This window comes from Schistocerca serialis, chromosome 5 (genome assembly GCF_023864345.2).
Source record: "Schistocerca serialis cubense isolate TAMUIC-IGC-003099 chromosome 5, iqSchSeri2.2, whole genome shotgun sequence".
NCBI classification, from domain to species: Eukaryota; Metazoa; Arthropoda; class Insecta; order Orthoptera; family Acrididae; genus Schistocerca; species Schistocerca serialis.
This window is the reverse complement of record NC_064642.1, coordinates 271,696,423-271,715,565: the sequence shown is the minus strand read 5'-3', so window position 1 is coordinate 271,715,565 and position 19,143 is coordinate 271,696,423. Positions and strand designations below refer to the sequence as shown.

The following is a 19,143-nucleotide window of genomic DNA, read 5'->3' as shown; positions in this document are numbered from 1 at the left end:
CGTATAGTGGGCATGCGGGAGGCCGGGTGGACGTACCGCCGAATTGCTCAACACGTGGGGCGTGAGGTCTCCACAGTACATCGATGTTGTCGCCAGTGGTCAGCGGAAGGTGCACGTGCCCGTCGACCTGGGACCGGACCGCAGCGACGCACGGATGCACGCCAAGACCGTAGGATCCTACGCAGTGCCGTAGGGGACCGCACCGCCACTTCCCAGCAAATTAGGGACACTGTTGCTCCTGGGGTATCGGCGAGGACCATTCGCAACCGTCTCCATGAAGCTGGGCTACGGTCCCGCACACCGTTAGGCCGTCTTCCGCTCACGCCCCAACATCGTACAGCCCGCCTCCAGTGGTGTCGCGACAGGCGTGAATGGAGGGACGAATGGATACGTGTCGTCTTCAGCGATGAGAGTCGCTTCTGCCTTGGTGCCAATGATGGTCGTATGCGTGTTTGGCGCCGTGCAGGTGAGCGCCACAATCAGGACTGCATACGACCGAGGCACACAGGGCCAACACCCGGCATCATGGTGTGGGGAGCGATCTCCTACACTGGCCGTACACCACTGGTGATCGTCGAGGGGACACTGAATAGTGCACGGTACATCCAAACCGTCATCGAACCCATCGTTCTACCATTCCTAGACCGGCAAGGGAACTTGCTGTTCCAACAGGACAATGCACGTCCGCATGTATCCCTTGCCACCCAACGTGCTCTAGAAGGTGTAAGTCAACTACCCTGGCCAGCAAGATCTCCGGATCTGTCCCCCATTGAGCATGTTTAGGACTGGATGAAGCGTCGTCTCACGCGGTCTGCACGTCCAGCACGAACGCTGGTCCAACTGAGGCGCCGGGTGGAAATGGCATGGCAAGCCGTTCCACAGGACTACATCCAGCATCTCTACGATCGTCTCCATGGGAGAATAGCAGCCTGCATTGCTGCGAAAGGTGGATATACACTGTACTAGTTCCGACATTGTGCATGCTCTGTTGCCTGTGTCTATGTGCCTGTGGTTCTGTCAATGTGATCATGTGATGTATCTGACCCCAGGAATGTGTCAATAAAGTTTCCCCTTCCTGGGACAATGAATTCACGGTGTTCTTATTTCAATTTCCAGGAGTGTAGGTTATTTCGTTGATTGGTTCGCGCGCTGACACTTGTTGATAGCTTACAACTGAAATCTGCAGCAATGTGTGGAAGGGTTGCACTTATGTCACGATGAATGATTCTTGATGCGATCGGCAGGCATACTAGAGACACTGCCCAAAACGTCTGTGAAAAGCCTCGTCGGATTTCCACAGTGGTTTCCATTTTGCGACCGATCGTTTCTCATTTTCCGAATAGCCCTCGTGACTTTGGACTGATGTTACATAATAAGTACAGCTGTAGTAACAAACATTCACTGTAAAAATACTTACACGAAAGAAGAACTTTCAAATGGCAACTGAGCTGTACAAAATGATGTAAACATGTCTGAGCACTCACCAACAGAGGATCAGCCTCACTATCATCGTTCACAACAAGCGAAAGCTGATATCTGTGTAAATTAATTTTTGTAACTTTGCAAGATTAGTGTTTCTTTTCTAAAACAAATAACATGTAACGACCAAGTTCAAGGTGTTTAACTGACTCTAAACTACAGTAGAGTTCTAATGTGTATTTTTTTATGCGTGAACAAAATCCATTGAGCATTGGTACGCAGAACTGCTAGATTAGTAGTGTTGATTCACAGTTGCGAAGTGCACTTTAACTAAGTTTCACTGTTATATTGCTCGTGTTAAGTGAGGGCTTCAGCCATGCATTGTTCCAACATTCAATGATGTTGTTGGAATTATTTCCAATGCATCTGCGATCTACAAAAATCAGGTGATTTTGGGGCGTGTTGCTCCTCGAACTACGTACGTACACTACGAGCTGTGCAATACATTGCATTGTCCTGGTGCTAGATGCTATTGGGGGGAGGGAAATCTTAGCCGTTTCGGAAATGCTTCCGCCCTTGGGCTGAAAGCCAGTCAGTATGCTCTTTTTGACGGGACAAAGTACTGCGATTCCGAATTACGATAGCAACTGCACTTTTTCCATATCCCCGCGACACGCTTTTTGTACCCTTTCCTGATAGTGCTCCCATCTGCTGACTGTGTTTGGTTACTGTACGTTGACACGTAACGAAAGCGGTGGACCGGGCATATAATTTAACTGTCTTGTTCAGTGTGTCACTGTGTCTTCAGATGTAGATTTTATTATTGTTAATTTACGAATGGTGAACAGCATCTTTGCGTAGCTTATTAGATATTGTGATACAATAGACATTTACTGCACATACTGTATTCAGATAAGGTGAGTTCATTCTAAAGTCTATCCAGGTGCCTTATAGATGTAAATGAAACTACTGCATTATTAAAAAAAATGATTGTAGCATCCTAACGGCACAGAAAGTGTGAATAGTAATCTCAGCTCACTTAACAATAAATACGACAGCAAATTGTCCAGGCAAAACTTCACATAGTAACACCAGTGAACATATTTGGTTGTACTATACAGGGTGAGTCATCTGCCCCTGCCGATGTTGTTTTATGCACCCCCAATATTATACCTGGCCTTTAAAAACACGTAAGATATTTTTATTCTCTTGCACAGTACGTACAAACTAACGGTCCTACAGAAATTAGAGTTGGATCTATTTATAGGAAATTTAACGTTTTCTGTACAGACCATAGTTTTCGAGTTATCAGCAAAAAACTCCAAATGTGACTTCAAACTCACCCCCACTGTGACACTCGGCCGCCACAGTTTAGGATTTCTAGTATATTGTTCACGGCACTCGCTGCTAGCACTGTACAAAAATATGCGACGTCTCTAATTATTTCTCACATACGAAATTTTCGATCTTAATTGACGGGTCTTATTACGCCACTGGCTTATTCGAGGACTTAAAAATTGTAAAACTGATCATTGTGAAAATTTTATCCAACAATTTTGTTAATTTTAACTGCTTACAATTTTGTGAATTTTAACTGCTTAAAATAAACGATTGCACTGTTGTATTCATCTGGATTTTTTACTTCGAAACTGTGGTGCTTGTAAGCGTCGAGTTTGGATCGAAATGTCAACGAAAATAGTGCATTCGTTACGTTTAAAAAATTAGTTTTTTGTTTCACTAATCTCACTGTCACATCTGCAGCAACGATGTTAACGAAATATCCGAATATGGTAGTGGACTATTAGCCCTGTCAATACAGACCAAAAACGTTGAATATTGTGGGTAGATCGAGTAGTCTGGAATGTTTGTACAGTGGTAGGAGGGATACCACGTGCAGCATCCTGGAAATCCTTAATAGTGAAGGGTCACTGTGGGGTTGGTGTGCGTTTGCTGATCACTTTTGTGCATTTTTCTTGAACAGTTCGAAAACCATCGGCTCCAGCGAAAACGTATTCCAGAGAAAAATTTTACTACATTACATTTCTGAGAAATAAGGCTTGTTCATTTTTTCTGTAGTACTAACACTGCTTAGCGAGAGAGAGAATATGAATATCTGACGTGTTAAAAAGATGGTACAAATGGCTCTGAGCACTATGGGACTTAACATCTGAGGTCATCAGTCCCCTAGAACTTAGAACAGCATTCTAACCTGCGACCGTAGCGGTAGCGTGGTTCCAGACTGAAGCGCCTAGAGCCGCTCGGCCACACCGGCCGGCATCTCACGTGTGGTTTTCGAAGGCCAGTTACAACACCGGGGGTTGCATAGAAAGACATCAGTGGGGGGTAGGTGAATAACCATCTATAATGCAATCCTCCTAATTCGAATGAGTACCGCTGTTCCTCGCCACCTTCCCGTGCTGCATTAGTGGACTCACCGCTGTTGTGCGGCACGACGTCTGGGTTCTTGTCGTCGATGCTGTCGCGGCTGCCCGCGACGCCGGCCCCCGGCGCCGCCGCCGCGACGGCCGCCGCCTCGGCCGCCTCCTTGCCGGAGCTGTAGGCGTCGGTGAGCCCCGAGTCGCAGTTGGCGGCCTTGTCGTAGCCGCGCAGCCGGCGGCGGCGCCGCGTGCGCACGATGAGCGTCGCGAGGGCGGCGGCCAGCAGCACGGCCAGCACGGCGCAGCCCGCCACCACGCCCAGCAGCGGCGCCAGCCGGCCCACGCCCGCCGACGCTGCCGGCACACACGCGCCGCCGCGTCACCTCGCTACATCCGTGCCAGCGCACTATTTTCTGTACCGTACTCATGAGTAAGAGCAGAAAGCTAAGTACCACGTAAAGCCGACGATGTACCGTCGTCGTAGAACTGTCGCAGCTGGAACGTTGCAGGTATCTCTACTCCGATGCCATTTACAGGATGATTCGAAAGGTTGAGCATAAATTGAAAGAGCTGGTAGAGAAGTGTAAAAAGAAGTAATAAAAAATGATAAAGCACCTGTAGATGTGATGTACATGTACGGACAAACAAATGGTTACAATTTCAGAAAAGTTTGATGATTTATTCAAGAGAATCAACTTCACAAATTGCACACACTAAGCATGTCAAAACGCGTTAGTCCATCTCTGACCCTTAGGCACGCGGTTCTTCGGGTTGGCATTGATTGACAAAGTTATTGGGTGTCCCCCTGGCACATATCGTGATAAATTCTGTCCGACTCTCGCGTTAAATCACCAAAATCCCCAGCTGAATTGGTTGGAGAGTCCTGCCCATAATGCTCCCAGCGTTCTCAGTTGGGGTGAGGTCTGGCGACCTCGCCGGCCAAGGAGACCGACAAGCAGTAAAAACTCTCGCTGCCGAAATGTAATCTCTGGCTGGCTTGCCTTGAATGGAAACGAAACGTGGAGCAGAATATCATCGACGTACCGCTGTGCCGTATGGCTCCTGCGGATGATAACAAAGGAATACTGCAATGAAAATAAAGACACCCCAGACTGCTAGGATGGTATGCCAACTCTCTCCGGGGCGTCTTCAGACGCATCTTCAGTCTATATGCTGACTGAGTGGAGCAGAATTGTCTTTACTGATGAGTCCTGCATCGAACTGAGCCCCGATGACCAGCGAAGACGTGCCTGGAGACACTTCGGCACTAGTGGGATACCAGCCTGACTGACGCCCGCCATATCGTCCGACAACCGAGAGTGGTGGTCCCGTGTGCCATTTCTTTTCATAACAGAACATCTTTGGTTGTCATTCGCGATGCACTTACAACACAGCGGTACTTCGACGGTATTCTACGCCTCATTTTCTTGCCATTCATGGTCAGCTATCCTGGGGTTATGTTTCAGCACGACAATGGCCCACATCCACACGGCGAGAGTTTCTACTACTCTTCGTGTTTGCCAATCCTGTCTTGACCAGCAATGTCTGCGGATCTCTCCCCAATTGAAAATGTTCGCCGCATTACGTAAAGGGCCCTCCAAGCAGCTCAGTATTTTGACGTTTCAATGTATAGATCGGACAGAATTTGGCACGATATCGCTCAGAAGGACATCCAACAACTATGTCAATCAATGCTAAGCCGAGCATTTGGCTGCATACGGGCCACTGATGGACCAACGCGTTTCTGACTTGCTCAGTCTGGGAAGCTCTTTCTCTTGACTAAATCATACAATTTTTCTGAAATTATAATCGTTTGCTTGCCTGCATAGACACATCACATCTACCAATTTCCGTCCATCTCGGATAATTCCTTTATTGTACGTCTTTTTTTATCTTACAACGTGCAACAACAGAAAAGTATGGTCTTGCAAGTAATACTGAGTCAATGAAAGCTTGGAAATTCAGGAACACCGAGGACAGTCAATCCACATGAACGTTATGTTTAAAAGAGATAATATAGTCTTTACTGAAAAATGTTGGACATCACCGAAGTTGTTCAAAATGACAATCAGTACATTTCGTACAGGCATAAAATCCCCGTAGAACTTTCTGACTCTCTCTAAGAGGTGCACTAGGTGTCGCATGAACCTCATCAGACTCTTCTAGTACCCTGGTGAGAATGTCATACACTTACATTGGTATCACATATACGAGGCTTGGTCTTGTAAAAGCAAACCGAAGGGTCATGTGGTGTTAGATCAGCAAGGAGTTGGGGGCATGTAATTGGACTTCCCCTTCCATCGTCTGTTGCAATGATATGCTCAAAGAAGTAGCAGGTGCCCCGTCTAGTTGCATTAACACCTAATAATGCATGTTAAATGGTACATTCTCAGACTGTTATAGCCAGAAAGCTTGCAGAGTCTAATTAGGTTCGTGGGATGCCTTGAGTAGTTTGTAGAGTGTGCCATAATTGGATACGAAGATGTTTTGGTCGCTATTTTAAACACCTTCTGTAATATACAACATTGTTGAGTAAACGATACACTACCTTTGCCCACCTCAGGGTGCTTGTACATTAATTTTCCTCGCTGTTTCTGAGGATCCAAAGCTTTCATTGTCTCAGGATTACTTCGATGCCTATTATTTCATGTTCCAAAGTTGTCGTATTTCGACTGCTTTGTCAGCCCCTCCAGTATGTATAAAACGTTTTGAATCACTCCATGTATTATATTTTTAGCTCTGTAATGCATGCATCTAATTACAAAAAACTTTCACAATTGTAAAATTCATGGCGAAATTATTGTAAAACTGGATGATATAATGCGTGCAGTAGACGATGGAGAATGAAAAGAGAGAAAAACAAAAGCTTCCTCCTTTGAAGGATCTATATTAAACAAAAATAAGTGAAACACGGCCTTGGTTTCAAAAATGCCTCTGAGCACTATGGGACTTAACTTCTGAGGTCATCAGTCGCCCAGAACTTAGAACTACTTAAACCTATCTAACCTAAGGACATCAAACACATCCATGCCCGAGGCAGGATTCGAACCTGCGACCGTAGCGGTCGCGCGGTTCCAGACTGTAGCGCCTAGAACCGCTCGGCCACTCCGGCCGGCTTGGTTTCACATTATTATGATAAGCTCTTATTTTTCAGGAAATAAACGACGGGGACTTCCAACAGTAAGTTACACATAATTACAAACCAACTTTTATCAATGCAGCATTACACTTCAGAAGTACCACAGATATGCGACTCTTTTTCCATTTAAACAGTCACCAAGTCCCTGTAAACAACATTCTACGAATAGTTCAACGCCTCTACAAGAGAAATCCCCCTCCCTCCTTTTCCTCCTCCCCCCCCCCCCTCCCCACCTTAGTCACAGAGTCATTCCAGAACGACTGTGTGAACGTCTCTTTCATCGGATACTTGCGAATGTGGTCGATGTCAGTGGCCTTACGCCCCGATCGACATAATCGATGTCTGCGCGGGCTTGTTCAAATCGTTGGCAACATTTCACTAAGGCTGGACACAACACTGCATTTGGTAGATATACCGCCAGAGTAATACGGTAAATACGTGTGCAATAGAGACTTGCGCACAAGAACCTTACTATCCTGCGGTTTTCAACTTCAGAGTGCGCTTCCAGTTGCCGCACAGTTTCAGTTCTACAGTGTGATGTATTTGTCATCCCTAGCACAACAGAACTGTGTTCACGAAAAATGCAGAATAGGTTATCTCTTCAAACAAATGGTCTTAGAGCCGGACGGCGCATGTGACTTTCTTTCCGAAGTCTTCTCGTATTTGAGACGTCTAGTTAAGATCTGGAGCAAATCTCCAGTTCTGATATTATGTCAACACAAGGTTTTCCTTTTCCTCGAAGTATTTATTGCCAAATTATGGTATGTATTTCAGTGTTAGAATTTTTAAGAACTTTTGCCGTTCTAAGTAATTTTTGTTTTCAGTTTAGCTAGAGTTGAATAGCTCTATGATTCAACAATTGCTTCCGATTTGTATTACGAAATTCCTGCAAATCCTTTCGTCATATGTGATGCTCACTCGTTATTTAATACTTAACACTCGTAGACTACGCTTTCTTTCACGATTTCTTTCCTTAGCGCTCATCCCATCTAGTACGGTACTGCTTTTTTTTCAGCATTTCCCAAACTTTCCTTTTATTATTAAACGTGGTGACCGTATGCTCTTCGTGACTCTACAGTCGACAACGTAACATACGGCAGGGAACTCGTATGCGTCATCTGTGGAGCTTGGTAACTTTCTTCTGTGTTATCAGGTTTGATTCCATTGAGAAACTGTTGTGTACAGTGACTTTAGCCTATTTATTTAAAGAAGTAACGGGTACAGTAATCAGTCGCAAATAATCTTCACTGCATATCTAGATATCCATCATTGTGTGGCCACCTACAGTGCAGTAAATATAAGTTAAAACATTAAAACCACATACACGCACACAGTCCCAACTAGACTATACGTGTAAAAATACATAACTGGCTGCAATGTTTTAACTTACATTTGATACACTGAAGATGGCCACTCAGTGACCGAGAAATTCACATACAAAAATGTTTTCTGGGACTGATTGTTGTACCCTTTACTAAATTGTTCTGTCTTTCAAAGCATTTCAACAATCTGTGTGTTCCCTGGGGCATATTCTGGGAATATTACAGAATATCTGGTTAAACCAGCATGGCAAACAACCTAAGTACCACACCCAGACTTACCGGTGTACTAGCCCCCGTCGTTAATTCGATATGCGGAATCGATCCCTGTCTGGCTCACCTTCGTGATTCGTAACCTAGCGCGCTAGATGTTCTGTTTTATGAACACCAGATGCGTCTAAAACTATCGGTGAATAGTCTCAGAAAATGAAGTAAACATGAGTTACATGCAAAACATCTTTATTGGTCTTCAAAGTAAGCATCATTACGTACAATAAACTTCTGATATTGGTTTTTAGCCTGTAGGAAATCGTCACCAGACGCATTTCGTGAAATCGGCCGTTGCAACGTGGTCAGGTGTGTTGTATATCAGCAACGTCTGCTCATGCTCTTGATCAATAGCACTTACACAGGCTTTTCTTATCTTCATCTCTTCTGATCTCGTTATCAAAGACAGCCGTCTATCATCCTCGAGCGCCCGTCGCACTTTTTCAACGTTGCCTTGGATTGCACATGTTGACCCAAACGCGGCTCATCTTCGACACCAACCTTTCCCTCGCTAAAGCCTTTAAGCGACTCACACAGTTTTAACTCACTGCTTTAACAGCGTGCACTTGAACTAACTTTCCATGAGTCTCCGTTGCCGTTTTCCTAATCTGAAGCAAAGCTTCCCGTTATTACATTATCCCATTTTGTGCTCCATTTTGCAATGACACTATCGAGACAGACACTTGCGGATGAACAGCGGCTGTCTTTTAGAATGAGAGCACATGGGTTGAAGGTAGTCAAAGACAGAAGCATAGTTGTTTATGAACATTCGTTGACATTGTGTATATCCAATAATGCTTTACCACCATAATTCGTGCGAATTCAGAAGAAGTTTGTTATCACTGATCGTGATTACTTTGAAGGTGATTTAATCTATTTTGACTGTAACTATTCTTTCCTTTATTTTTCACACGGAATTTTGTATAAAGTATGCAAATAGTAGAGAACTAGGAATGATCGGCATAATAGGTTATAAATGAAACGTTACTCTGTAGCAGAGTGTGCTCTGACACGAAACTTCCATGCAGATTAAAATGTGCTCCGGACCGACACTCGAACTCTGGACCTTTGCCTTTCACGGACAAATGCTCTTCTCCTTTCTTCCAGGAGGGCTAGTCTTACAAGTTTCGCTAGAGAATTTCTGTGAAGTTTGTAAAGTAGGAGACGAGGTACTGGCTGAAGTAAAGCTGTGAGGACAGGTTGTCAGCTGTGCTTGGGTAGCACAGTCAATAGAGCTCTTGCCAGTGAAAGGCAAAGGTCTCGAGTTCCAGTATCGGTCCAGCACGCAGTCTGAATATTCCAGGAAGTAGCCAGCAGTATCGCATACCCCGAGATGACACTAGCGGAACGTAACAACGTAAGTTGTTAATGTACACTGTTCGTGAAACTGATCCTCTAAATACGCATAGCTGTCAATGAGTACTGCCACAAACACATTTCTTCCTCTCTTTTTCAAGTAGTTTGACTACTACTGCGTCAGTCGGACTCAGCGCGTTAGTTGTTACCGTAGGAAAAGCTGCCATATGCGTCCACAGAAAAGCGCATCTTCATTTTTCGCCAGTGGACCAGATGGGATTCTAAGAAACTAACATTCATATGGGGTTGCTGAGACAGAGAAATACATGGAGCTATCTTATCAGAATGCATTTTCTTCCATCGCAGTTAAAACATCACTTCCCAAATGGTATGTGAGAGTGTTTGTGAGTCTGCCTCGGTAGCTGCCCGATCAGCAAGACAGGTTGCTGACTGAAGGGGCCAGGTTTCTATTTCCGACCAGGTCGGAGATTTTTTTCCGCTCGGTGACTGGGTATTGTGTTATTATCGTCACAACTGCTACTCCACATTTGAAATGCACTATGTGACCAAAAGTATCCTGACATCCCCAAAAATATACGTTTTCCATATTAGGTGCATGTGCTGCCACCTGTTGCCAGGTACTCCATATCAGCAAGTCAGTAGTCATTAGACATCGTGGGAGAGCAGAATGGGGTGCTCCGCGGAACTCACGCACTTCGAACGTCGTCAGGTGATTGGATGTCACTTGTCTCATACGTCTGTACGCGAGATTCCCACACTCCCAAACATTCCTAGGTCCATTGTTTCCCATGTGATAGAGAAGTGGAAACGTGAAGGATCACGTACAGCACAAAAGTGTACAGGCCGATCTCCTGTGTTGACTGACAGAGACCGCTGATAGTTGAAGAGGATCGTAATGTGTAATAGGCAGACAGGAATTCCAAACTACATCAGGATACACTGCAAGTACTAAGACAGTTAGGGGGAGGTGAGGAAACTTGAGTTTCATGTTCGAGCCGCTGCTCATAAGCCACACGTCACGCCTCGCTGGGTGTACGGAGCCTGGTGTACGGAGCGCAAACATTGGATGATTGAACAGTGGAAAACGTTGTGTGGAGTGACGAATCACGGAACACAATGTGGCGATTCGGTAGCAGGGTGTGGGCATGGCAAATGCCCGGTGAACGTCATCTGCCAGTGCGTGTAGTGCCAACAGTAAAATTCGGAGGCGGTGGTGTTACGGTGTGGTAGTGTTTTTCATGGAGGGGGCATGCGCCCCATGTTGTTTTGCGTGGCACTGTCACAGGGTAAGTGTGCAATGATGTTTTAAGCACCTTCTTGCTTTCCGCTGCTGACGAGCAATTCGGGGATGGTGATTTCATCTTTCAACACGATCGAGCACCTGTTCATAATGCACGGCCTGTGGCCTGTGGCGTTGTGATTACACGACAACAGCATCCCTGAAATGGACTGGCCTGTACAGAGTCCTGACCTGAATCCTACAAAACACCTTTGGGATGTTTTGGAACGTCGACTTCGTGCCAGTCCTCACCGAACGGCATAGATACGTCTCCTCAGTGGAGCACTCCGTGAAGAATGGGGTGCTATTCCCCAAGAAACCTTCCGGCACCTGATTGAACGTATGCCTGAGAGAGTGGAAGTTGTCATCTAGGCTATGGGTGGGCCAACACCATATTGAATTCCAGCATTACCGATGGAGGGCGCCTCGAACTTTTAAGTCATTTTCAGCCTGGTGTCGGGATTCTTTGATGCTCATAGTGGAGATGCGTGGACACGTACCGAAAGCCACCTTAAGAAAAAGTTTCTGGGAGAGTACCTGCTCGCCGCTCTGCGGGCTGCAGCGTGTAGGCGTGCAGGGTGACGGCGCGGCTGCGGCCCTTGCTGTTGGCGGCGAGCAGCGCCACGTCGAAGCCGAGCCCCGGCTGCAGGCCGCTGACGGTGAAGGCGGGCGCGCGAGAGCTCACGTTGCCGACGAGCGTCTGCGACGCCGCGTCGTACACCTCCATCACGAACTCCTGCGGCAGCCCGCCGTCGAAGCCCTCCGAGCACTCGACGTGCAGCGAGTCCGCTGTCTGGTTCACGATGCTGCAGTTGTGCGGCGGGTCGGGACGACCTGCCCACAAACGTAGCATGCACAGTGTGTTTTACTTGTAACCACGCTCTAAGAACGTGTCTTGTTAGTAATTAGATGCAAAGAGGAAAATGGGAGCAGCAGCGGCGATCCGCAGTTATTGGTTGTTTAACAGTCCTCACGCATTCTAGCAACTTACTGTTTCCGAATACGAAAGTTATGAAACAGTAGTTTCTTTGAGCACTTCAGCACATTCGGCGGATTCCAAGAAGACTCAGACTCATAAATTTCTTCCACGTATAGTGATGCGAAAATCACCGAAGTTGAAGCTCGCACGGACACGTTAATACGATGTGTCCACCTACAAAAAAGGGTTCGACAATATAAAATGGTGCAAGTTGTTCGAAATTATCAGAAAAATCGGCTTAATCTGTAGGGAAAGACAGGTAATACACAGTTTTTATAAGAATCAAGAAGGAACAAGAAGAAAAGAAGACCAAGAACCAAGTCTCACAATTGACACTATGTCTTAGAAAGGGTGATCGCTTCTCTTACAGTTGTTAAACAATCATAACCTCCACTCTGAGACGCTATTGGATGTTCTACGTAGGTGCTGGACAGAAGTGGAGAAAGACTGCATCAGTGTCTAACGCCCTTCTTAATGCAAGCTCTTTCTTCTTGTAGCGAATAAGCAAAACTGTTTACATCACAACTTATTTTATTAGCGACGGAAATAAAAGAGAAGTTTAGAACTGTCACAAAAATTCTGGGAGTAAGGATATCAATGACAGGAGTTGCTGTGACACAGCTATCATCACTGAAAGTGAGAATGAGCTAAAAGGAATATTAAGTAGAAAAGAAAAAATAATCTAGCGAGCAGAGGATATGGACTGATGGTAAACCGAAGAAAGACGATACTAACGAGGAGCGCTAGAAATGAGACAGTCAGTGACCACCACAAGTAGGAACCACGAGGTAGACAAGGTGATGGAATTCTGCTACCTTGGAGGCAGAATAACCCATGATAGGCGAAGCAAGGAAGAAACGAAAAGCAGTCTCTCACTGGCCTCAAGAGCATAATTGTCCAAAGCAGCCTAGTAGGATGAAACATCGGCCTTACCTAGAGCAAGAGCTTTCTGTGGAGGTAAGTTTCGAGCACCCCATTGTATGGAAGTGAATCACGGACTGTGAAGAAGTCGAAAGAGAAGGTCCAAGTTTTCGAGATGTGCTGTTACAGAAACATGTCGAAAATAGCGAATGAGGAGGTTCTCCGCCTAATCGATGAGGAGAGGTCATGTGGAGAACATTGACTAGAAGAAGGTGAGGGATATGTGTTAAGACGTCAGGCAACAACTTTCATGATCTTAGAAAGAGCAGTTAATGGTAAAAACTGTAGGGGAAGACAGAGATTGATATAATTATGACAAACTAACTACACTTTGTTCGCACTGCATAGCTGCAATAATCTGCTTTATGAATGATTTGCTTGTAGCTGCAACACACCATCAGGTGGCTTGCTGAGTATGGATGTAGATGTAGTTGTAGATATTCTTGTGCTTCAGGATTACGTCATTCCTAAGGTAATATGATGCAAGTGACTGTTGCAATACGTGATCGGACTGCGTTACTGTAACCTTGGCGTACCCGCAGTCATGTCGTTAATACTGACGACTGCTCACAAGGAAATCTCGGATTCGATTCCTCGCGATTACCTAATGTCTTTCCGAGGAAGACGCTGTGATCATACCCATGCCTGGGGTCGATAAAAATAAAACCTGAGCCCCCACTGAATACAGCATGCCACAAATACAACTTGCTGATTTCGTCAGTGTGCTTTGATGATTGTAACGGATGATTCGCATACCAAATGGCTGCAAGAGACGGACTGCTTAACGCTGGTGCCGCTACACTATTATGGCTTTTAGTTGTGTGAGGTAACGGGCAAGTCGTCGCGCCCTCAAAATATTATAAGTTCGGAGGAAGCAGTGGCCGCACTAGCTTCTTGGCGAGCGCTGGCCTCTCGGCAGGCTGACCACGTGGTGCTAGACGCTGGCCGAAGCGAGAGGGGTCCAGCCGCGTGGCTGGGAATTCCATGCAGACACTATGTTGATGAAGGAGACACGCCCGGAGTGCCAAAGATGGCGGACTTCGTCAAACTTTAATGGTAGACATTTCACAGTTCGTATAGAAATTAATATCATGATACCTCTAAAAGAAACATGTACATTACCATTATTTGCACGGCGATTCTGATGGTGTAATCAGAGTTTCAATATATTTATTAGTTTAAACTTTAGTATCTGACGGTAAATTATACAAGTAATACCCAGCAACGAATTTCCAAAATACAAACGCTTCTTCCTATTTTGTCGATATCCGTGTCTTTAGAAAGCTATTAGTGTAAACTTAAATTGGTATGAATTACAGGCATGTAACTTGAATAATACATGAGTTATTGGAGGTCAAAGTGGCCGATTACTATCGATCGCGTCAGGCCATAAGTACTCCACAGTTAACACGAAAAAACGGTAGCAGCATACTTATAAACATATTTATTCATTTATGTCTTTGTTTTTATCCGATATATACTATTCCTGAAGAAATTCGTTAAATATTTAGTGTGTTTTAGAAAGCACAGAGACATTAGGCTACCGGCCTACCCTTTGTTCTATTCCTTTGATATATGTTTATTTAATTTGTTTAAGTATCTAATAATGTGTGTTAGAGCGTGTTTATGGTCCAGCCGTAGGAATATTTATTTAATTTCAACTTATTTAAACGTAAATCCAGTATTTCGAAAGTGTTTTATATTTGTGAGTGTACGTTAACTTGGAGAAGTGGAGGGAGCGCTCTAGCTAATCACAGCGCTCGTTGCTAAGGGAGGCGACTGCCGAGGTGAATGGAAGGGAGTTCGAGAGTACGGAACAGGACACGGGAGTGAGTGCTGGACACGACGGCGCGGCGGACGCACAGTTGCGGGATAGACTTGGACAGTGGAGCAATTTGCGCGTGGTCGCGGAAGATAGAAATATTTCGTAGTGCTGCCTTGTGAACTTGTGAGATTTCCGTGGCTTCTACAGTGAAGACGTACTGTGCGTTTATAAGTGAATATCTCGCGAGCTTTTCTGTTGTTCATAATTCATTACGTGCAGTAGGGATCTATTGTTTCCCTGTTATTCAACTTATATTTTACTTAATTGCTGGACCATCGACACCAATAAGTGTTTTGCAGAAATATACCGCATTCTCAAAAGTACTTCCACTATCATACTCATCATTTGAAGTCGTTCAAATAGTACCTGCAGATTCTATTTAATAGCAGTCTTTCATTTATAAATTTATATGTTACATTCGTAATTCGCAATTTCCGAGTGATAAGAACCTTCGACCATTCGATTCATGTGTGTATTCATATCGTATACTGTCGACTCAGCAGTATTTGGCCTGTAATGCCTCGCACAGTAACAGGCCTTCAGTTGGGTATTCTTATACTTGCAAGTCATTATTTAATTTGAATGGTGGCACTAAATAACTATTGAAGGAAAATTGCTTTTAATTTTATTTTGTTGTGTATTGATCTCAATGTGTAAGCAGTTCAATGTTGCTCCAGCAGTTGGTATTTCATAGTGATTTACAGTCGTTTGAAAGTTTTATTAGTGTCCATTATACTTTTAGCAAAATTATCTGCAAATTGTTTATTTCATGTTGATTGCGTAAGTTCCGACGAGGTTGTTTCGGCATATTATCAAGTGTTCCTGTTGACGTTATATTTATCTTTCATTTTGTTCCATGTCTATGTACAAGTACTATGAGATTTCATATTATATTCTCTTCTAGATGGGGTGAGGTCCATAAATCATCTTGGAACGTAAGTTCTTTTATGTACTATGTTGCTGACATAGATCACATACTTACTTTCCGCGCACTACACAAAAGAACACTTTCCAAGATCATTTATGGATGTCATTCCAGCTAAACTTAAGTACAAGATGACATAATATCTCATCGTTCTATTACATTCACATATGAACGATCTCTCATTTTACAACTGTCACAAAACGATACGAAATTTCACTATTATTATTGAAGTAACAATGTGACCTGTGTTAGCAATACAGTGAATAAAATAACTTAAGTTCAAAGATGATTTGAGGAAGCCACTCCACTACACATAAGAATAATATAAGACAAAATCTCATATTACCGTTACACAGACGTAGAATAAAGTGGTTGTAAATGTAATGTCAACAGGTACACATGGTAATAGGACATATGCCGAAAAAAGCTTGTCGTGAACTTACGTAGCCATCAGAAGATTAACAATTTGTAGCTAATTTTGTCAGTGTAAAGTGTAAAGTGTAAAGATGATGTCACATTATGACCTTATGAAAGCTGAGGGTCCATCAGACAAGAGGTTATTTTATTTCCCTGTTCTACTTACTTCATCAGAAAATAAATATGTCAGGATAAATAGAGTGTACTACGACGTCAATGTATGCTTGTGCTCAAGTTCATTTCAATGTTACAGTGTTCACAGTACGTTTTAACTGTACTAATAAAGTTCAGTTATTATTGAGCAAAGTGATTCAGGCATGCTAAATTCAGTACAGTAATCGCAGGGAATATTTGCATCAGCAAGCACGTTACAAAATTGCATAATCGAGCTACACGCACAGCGTTAGTTACGCACAGCGTTTCTGTAATTAACTTTTATTGCAGTTAAGTTTGTCCAGATCGACTGGCGACCGTATTATTGCAAAACTGTACAATTTCATTTCAGGCAGCTAAATTTCAGCCAGTTGTAAGTACGTATTTCCTTGAAAAGTCATGACCAAATTTAATCCCTTTATTCGCCAATAATTCCTTATTAAAGAGATTGTAGTCGGGTGAGTTGTCATTGTCCTTCGAGGGACTGTGCTGTATATGTTCCATTTCCATTCGGCAGAATTAGTAACCGATGGCTGTGCTTCCGAGATTTGTGGGTCACGCGACTTAAGCAAGCCGAATGTGTGGGCGTTGCAGGCGGACAACAGAAGTAGACAAATCTAGACGAATAAACCCTCTGAAATTGTTTCGCTAATGCTAAGTAACAAAATACAGAGGCTACATAACACCACTTTCAAAGTAAAGTGTAGAGCTGAATTCCAGATAAACTCATAGGGAATGGAGAATGTCATTAGGAGAAAGAGAAACCAATGTGGAAGTTAGAGTAGGTTAATAATAATAGTATGACAAAGGGACATCCTAACGTCACTAATAACGTATCTGAAAAGATATAAAAGGAACAACCTACAAATAGAACGTTTAGCGTTCGTGGATGACGTAGGTGTTTTCTCAGACTCAGTAGAAACAACCACAACACAAATAGTACGCTCAAAGAAGAGGATAATCCAAAAATAAACGATATTTTAATCAAACCAGTGTCACTTGGTGCGGCAGTTTGTTATAATTCAGAAAGTCTGTTTTAGCTTTGGAGCCCACCGAACTAAAATACTGGAGTCCGCTGTTTAAACAGTGACTTATATCCACTGAAACACAATTCAGTGGCAGTAAAGTGTCAAAATTCATGCAATAGATGTGCAGATAGAGGTATTGACATATCTTTCAGTTATCATATGTAGTTTTCTGCATAGACCATAGCACTGTAGGGGAAGAGCGGACGTAACACCAAGCCAAAGGTTTGATGATCTCTGTAGCTGAGTGGCAACCAACTTAGAAACTCTTAACAACACAAGATGTATAGTCAGATTACCGTCTTATCTTCCCTACTTTTTCCCTTCTCGATGGACAAAAGGAAAGCACCTACATAATCACTAATTTGAAAAATCCACGGGTCCCCATTGTGCCCAACGTGGTAGCGCATAATAGCCACATTGCTAAATAGGCCTAAATAAATTGAGAAAAACAGTTTTAACTTTGAAGATTTGTACTGAGAGACGAAATAAGTTATTTGTGTAAAAACCATACGTTAACTATACTTTACAATTATTATGTATTTTTTTCCAAAACCCATTACTTACTGTTACCGGAAAAAAGTAAGGTGAAATGTTTCCAGAAATTTTAGGCACAGTCTCCACACAGTCATGTTAATCCTCACCAGTAAAAGCACTCTGTTCGTAGGCCTACATTGCATATCCTGGGTCATTTTCAATGTAGCAAACCGTTTCAAGAAACCAGCCGTCCATCCATTTCCAGTCATTCAGGTTTCCTTATTAAAATTAAGAGAAAATTTATTCCTTTCGGACAATTAAAATACTGTGCATAGTAGATCCTTACCTCAAATACCGAGAAATCTTGTCCAATAACAGATGGTCGTAAATTTGCTTTCTTTCTTTTGATGTAAAAATGACTGAAACTCTCCAGACACCATTTTCTTGTCAGTATTCAACATTTGTTCACATTAATAACAGTAGGAACAGAAGGAAAATGTATGCATCACTGCGGATATAGTGGCTACTGGCTGTCTATTGTGTCTCCTAGACGCCTTTTCACGTAAGGTGTTTTCAGCAGGCGAAGGCCACCGATGAAGCAATGGCCGACGTGAGAATTGATTGCTAAGTAACGACTTTTACAACACAATTAAGTTCCAAAAACGTAACCTGTTATGTAAATTTTTAATAATTATATTAAATCCGCACTTAACTTACATGAGAGGGTCTCAAGACCACACACAACGTGACTACGAGAAACACGACGTCCTGTCTCTTTCAAATCGATAAGCGGAACTCGATGTGTTCCGAGTAACACAACTGTGCAGTTTTCATGCGACTGCAGCTCTATATGGACTAACAAATCGAAATGGCCGCTTCGTCAGCAATGGGCCTTATGCCCACGCTTCTCCTATTCTGGAATTTTTTAACTTAAAAAGTAATCATATTTTTTATTTTTCTCAGTATCATTACGGTAAGTGACACGCTGGTGAGCAGCAGCACCATGACTTCCGAAAACAGTAACATGTTAGTGTATCTATAGTTCTGGTAGAAGCTTCAGATCGCCATACCATGTAGCCTACGTATGGCATTAGAAGTCCGCACCAGATTGCTTAATTATCGTAGACTAATCCGGGAATGATCCTGGACTCGTAACTGGCCCTTGCTGAAATTAGTAGGCCCTGTACGTGCAATATAAAAGCTATTCCAGACTTTTGCGGCCCAAGGCTTGGTATATCATTTTACTTGACACAACTGCTTGTCTTAATTATCGTAAGAATTTAACATACTGAGAGAAATATTA

The 19,143-nt window shown here is 43.6% G+C and overlaps 1 protein-coding gene and 1 long non-coding RNA gene across 2 annotated transcripts in view; both read right to left on the bottom strand.

The window, feature by feature from the left end:
- The window catches only part of LOC126481558 (uncharacterized), a 47,721-nt gene extending 43,771 nt beyond the window's left edge, over positions 1-3,950 (bottom strand). Inside the window, exon 1 of the long non-coding RNA XR_007587589.1 lies at positions 3,855-3,950. This is a non-coding gene — a long non-coding RNA (uncharacterized LOC126481558). The remainder of the gene's footprint in view (positions 1-3,854) is intronic.
- A 97-nt stretch (positions 3,951-4,047) lies between these two features.
- LOC126481897 (nephrin-like) overlaps positions 4,048-19,143 on the bottom strand; it is a gene marked incomplete at its 3' end in the record, with an annotated part of 714,415 nt that continues 699,319 nt past the window's right edge. The window contains exons 11-12 of the mRNA XM_050105855.1: positions 11,656-11,952; positions 4,048-4,151 (exon numbers count right to left, since the gene is read on the bottom strand). Of these exons, the coding sequence (XP_049961812.1) occupies positions 4,048-4,151; positions 11,656-11,952 (401 nt within the window). The remainder of the gene's footprint in view (positions 4,152-11,655; positions 11,953-19,143) is intronic.